The sequence below is a fragment of the Prunus mume genome, linkage group LG2 (genome assembly GCF_029339155.1).
Source record: "Prunus mume cultivar Tortuosa linkage group LG2, ASM2933915v1, whole genome shotgun sequence".
NCBI classification, from domain to species: Eukaryota; Viridiplantae; Streptophyta; class Magnoliopsida; order Rosales; family Rosaceae; genus Prunus; species Prunus mume.
This window is the reverse complement of record NC_142699.1, coordinates 10787426-10791885: the sequence shown is the minus strand read 5'-3', so window position 1 is coordinate 10791885 and position 4460 is coordinate 10787426. Positions and strand designations below refer to the sequence as shown.

At 35.2% G+C, this 4460-nt stretch overlaps 1 protein-coding gene across 1 annotated transcript; it reads right to left on the bottom strand.

Annotated features, from left to right (window-relative positions):
* Positions 1-1499: 1499 nt before the first annotated feature.
* On the bottom strand, positions 1500-3897 carry LOC148919601 (patatin-like protein 2). Its single transcript, XM_089047543.1, has 7 exons — positions 3666-3897; positions 3104-3285; positions 2798-2987; positions 2551-2712; positions 2145-2447; positions 1879-2051; positions 1500-1770 (listed from the first exon to the last, which is right to left on the bottom strand). The coding sequence occupies exons 1-7, from the start codon at positions 3798-3800 to the stop codon at positions 1692-1694; spliced, it is 1224 nt and encodes a 407-aa protein (XP_088903669.1). The 5' UTR covers positions 3801-3897; the 3' UTR covers positions 1500-1691.
* Between the last annotated feature and the right edge of the window lie 563 nt (positions 3898-4460).

The following is a 4460-nucleotide window of genomic DNA, read 5'->3' as shown; positions in this document are numbered from 1 at the left end:
CTTAAATTTGCCGAAATCCTGATTCCAGATAATCCATTATTATTTGTTTAAATGGTAGTGGAAACCTTCCTAAAATTTATTACTTTAATTTAAGTCCTCAATTCCAAATAACATGTTCATTTTGGTAGAATTTTCAATGTTTTGTAAAGCATACGTGCACAAATACATACATCTAGTGTGTATATATTTGTATACTCACCTTACTGAGTTGGATTTTATAAAAGATTGAGGAGCAGATGATCACTATGACTATTTCTTCGGGGAGATTTAGAGGATGCAAAAATCACAAGATTACAGTCTGTTCATCAAACCAATGAGTCTGCAAAATTTCTCCAGCATTTAATTTTGTAGTTTTCTGTTGTCTTTTAGCAAGTATATATATATATATACACTTTTTAGCATTATATTCCCTAAGTTGCTTGTTGTTATCTACTCTCCAGCCTATAATGAAGCAAAAAAGTGTAACAAGATGAAACTATGACATATCAGTGAAACTGCAAGAGGGTTTTCCCATTCAATGAAGAAAAACTGATAAAAGACTCCTCTTGATGTAAAGAGTAGCTGCAATAAAATGTATCAATTGATAAGACTGATGCCTCTCTTAAAACTAACTGATGTAACAAACTTTTAAGAACATTTAATTAGTTTAGAGGCTGAGCTTGAGGATAAGCTTCAACTAGTACTCTGCTCCTCATGATACTGCTGTTTCTGTAATACTCTTTAATTAGTACTGGTGGTGATATCATATTTAGACCCAAAAAAAAAAACAAGGAGAACGCACCAGACGACGCATGAAATTATAGAATTCAGTCCATGCATTTATGTAGATCTAATTCAGTGAAAGCCATCCCTAGTCCATGTTCAATGTTTGACGATTATAATTCTGTGCACCGTTCTGTCTTTAAGTGATGATGAAGCAAATTGAATTGGTACGTTTGATACTAATACTTAAATCTTCAACCTTTTGGCTGTGCTCAAGGAGATAATTATTACAGTTAAAACCAGTTCAAAGCCCGGTACCGCCCATGTGAAATTGTATTTGTTTAAGTTTATCAATGATTTCTATATGCCCTAGAGGCCAAGATAGATGGTGGCCTTCATTTTCACAAACTTGACCTGCACCCTTTTTGTCCGTGGACTTGTTGGTAAGAGTCACATTCCAACTTGACTAATACAAAATTACGCTTAACCTCTGGGCTTAACTTTTCCAATAATAGTGATATGCGTCTACTTTCTGCATGCTAATAATGCAAGCAACAAAATGCCAAACACGAAAATTCAGCTCTTAAAGCTAACATCACTATCTCTAATCCAAAGAGTTGGTGATATGTGCATAGCCATTTTATCGAAAGAGCTCAAAAGGTCACAACACGTGCATAGTTTTCTTTTCTGCAAAAAAGGTTAAATTTAATTTGTTTATTATACTAAATACAGTTTTATAATAATAATTTAATCATAAACAGAGTTGCTGATAATATATAAAAATTTGGCCACGTGCATAGTTCTTGCTTGCAAATTGCAATTCTTAAATTTCATTGATAGAGAAGAATGAATACATCTGTTACATTGTTATCCCACCCCTCCTGGGTTTTATTCAGATACCTCAAAAATTACAATTTCAATTTACTACTTGAACAATAATAAATGAAAGAATTCATCATGAGCTGTGAACATAATATGTGTATGATCGATCAGTTGGGTTTTGGAGTGTGTCCGTGGGGCGACCTTGCGAGACGAAGCCACTTCTCTTCGGAGAGTAGTTTTGCAAACCTGCAAGTAAGTTACAGATTTTAATATTTGGATGAATTACTAGAGAAAAATACTAGCACATAGATTATGGAATAATATTAATATTGGCAGTTAATATATGATGCATACCTTGTAAGAGCCTCTTCATTAGTTTCATGATTACAAGCCTCAAATTTGCCTGTCTCCAAGTTAACCCTGGAAACTGGCTGCTTCAATAGGCCTTCACCAACTTGCACAAGACTGTCCAAATTCTTCTCTGTTGCTACATCCACGGAAGCTACATCCCCTTGTAGCTTGTCATCCTGCGGTGTTTTTTTTATAAATGTGCCTATGTTAATATATTTGTTGTTGCATGTTATTAATCAAATTGAGAGAATTGATTAAAATAAGTATACCTGAATTCGAAGGTAGTTTTTCTCGGAGTGAAGGGCTTGGAAAACCACAGAAAGGTTAAGATCAACCATATCTGCGCTACTGTAGCTGAAAACATTAATGATTGGGGTGGAACCACCGCTGGTTAACCAATTCAACATGCCCCATTTAGCTGCATCATGTGCATTGTACTTCACCTCATCTTTTGGTGAGCCAGTTCCTAATGATATCACCAGAAATCGGCCATAGTCCATAGGTTTTATAGGGAAGAAGTCGGAGCTCCCCTTGATTATTGCCTTTGTCACTTCACCAATAGCAAGCAAAGTCTGAAACAAGGACACATCTTGAAGTCATTTTTCTGAACCGGATTTTTTTTAATAAATAATTTAATATTTAATATTCAATATTCGGTTGTTTTATATTATGTACCGGATTATTTGCAGCCACTCCACCATCGATAAGGTTAAATTCTTTAACGTTTCCTTCACCGTCCTTGGTTTTGAAATAATGAGCTGGAAGATAAGTTGGTGCTGCTGAGGTTCCAATGCATATGTCGGAGAGTAAGGCATCAAAGCATGGCTTATGGTTCACCTGAAAAACCACATATTATGATAAGTCAATGTTTGCTGGAAAAGATGAACTTGAGGAAGAAAGAAGTGAATAGCAGAAGGTGAACCTCAAAGCTGGAAAAGATTGTTGGCTGGAGATTCCTTATGTCAAATGTAGGAATCACAACGTTAGTCAATGTTTGGTGCAGTTTTTTGTCACCCAGTTTTTGCCTCACCAGGCTATGTAGATACTTCCCGTTGTATTTTGGTCCTGCTAGAGCTTTGATAATCTTTGTAACATAGGGAAACAACGGACACCTGTTGTTTAAAACATTAAGCTTGTATTTAGTTTACTCTATATATATATATATAGATAGAAAGTATTTATATCAAAAAATGTAGCAATCTGCAAATTAAAGTTATGTAAACATTACGTGTTCTGGGGGAAGATTTTAGGGCACTCATTAAGGTAGAATTCCTTAATATCATTGGCAGCGAACAGAGGACGGTTGTTCTCATCCGGGGCTGTGAGCATGGCAGTCACAAGACCACCTGTACTTGTTCCTGCAATCACATCAAAATAATCTGCCAGTCTTGCATCCTCACCATCCAGCTTCTGCAACATGATCAATAACATTAGTATCCTTTAGCAATAGTGTAGCTGTGGTAAAAAGTTAGAGAGTATTATAAGACAGATGTTGGACATGTGAATATCTTATACATGTATATGTGCATGCATGCACATGCCAAGGAGAAGAAGATAAATATTTATGCATACGAGCTTTTAAAGCTTAGAGCATCCAACCCAAAATTAGTAACGATTTGAAGGATGTAGATGCAAGACTTGGAATAAACAACATGAGGTTATGTATCCCCAAAAACAATAGCAGTGCCGGATGCATACATCGCAAATGAATCTATACATTGTGAAAAACAAGTCATAAACCATGTATACTCCCACACAAAGATAACCTAATAGTAAAATTCTTATTCTACCTGAAGCTCAGATTCTAGGAAAGCAAGGATAGTTCCTGGGATAAGCCCTCTTATTCCACCCCCATCAATGCTTAGAACAGTGATTAGGTTTCCATAAGTTGGGGGCTGCAGGGGTATACTTTTGGTTCTTTCCATGAGAGACTTGAGAGTTTGAGTTGCTGCTATATAGAGATAGAGAGAGCTAGAAGGAAAGAGAGTCTGAAGTTAATTATTAGAAGAAGGATTTATAGCTTGCGAGATTTCTTTGTGAATTCTCCTTGAGAGAAGTAGAGGTATTTATAGATTCCATTGCACACACATTTTCCAGGATTCAACCAAGTCAATGGATTATGCCCCCCAAAAAAGTGATTGAATAAAGCACAATGTCAAAGGATGAATGTGATTCAAAGTTTTGACCGGTTGATATTTTTCGTGGATATGGCTCAAGTTGGAGGCATGTTTTCTAAGCAAGGAAATGACATATAATTATTAAAAGAGATATTTAGTCATATACTCATCATTTAATTTCTGTAAACAAACCCAAAAAATAACAACTGACTCTATTGAATTTAATTTTAATTATTAAATTACTTTGATGTCCTATTGAGTGTTTTAGGTTTTTTAATGAGGTTTTGGAGTTGGGCTTGTTTTAATAAATCGATGGTTGTTTTGTAATTTATAAGAAGTTAAAAGCCTCATAGTTATGTTGTAAATGGGTTTCGGTTGTGTTTCTAAAGTCCATTTCACATAGGTTCATAGGTTTTTTTTTTAATAATTTGGCCCCTATATTTGGTATAATGATGAATCTCCCTTATT

Excerpts from the sequence above, each read along its gene's own strand:
- LOC148919601 (XM_089047543.1), bottom strand. The coding sequence starts at position 3,800 with ATGGAAAGAACCAAAAGTATACCCCTGCAGCCCCCAACTTATGGAAAC. Across the intron at positions 2,448-2,550 it reads GAGTGGCTGCAAATAATCCG|ACTTTGCTTGCTATTGGTGA; the intron begins GTACATAATATA and ends TCCTTGTTTCAG. Across the intron at positions 2,052-2,144 it reads AAAACTACCTTCGAATTCAG|GATGACAAGCTACAAGGGGA; the intron begins GTATACTTATTT and ends AAAACACCGCAG.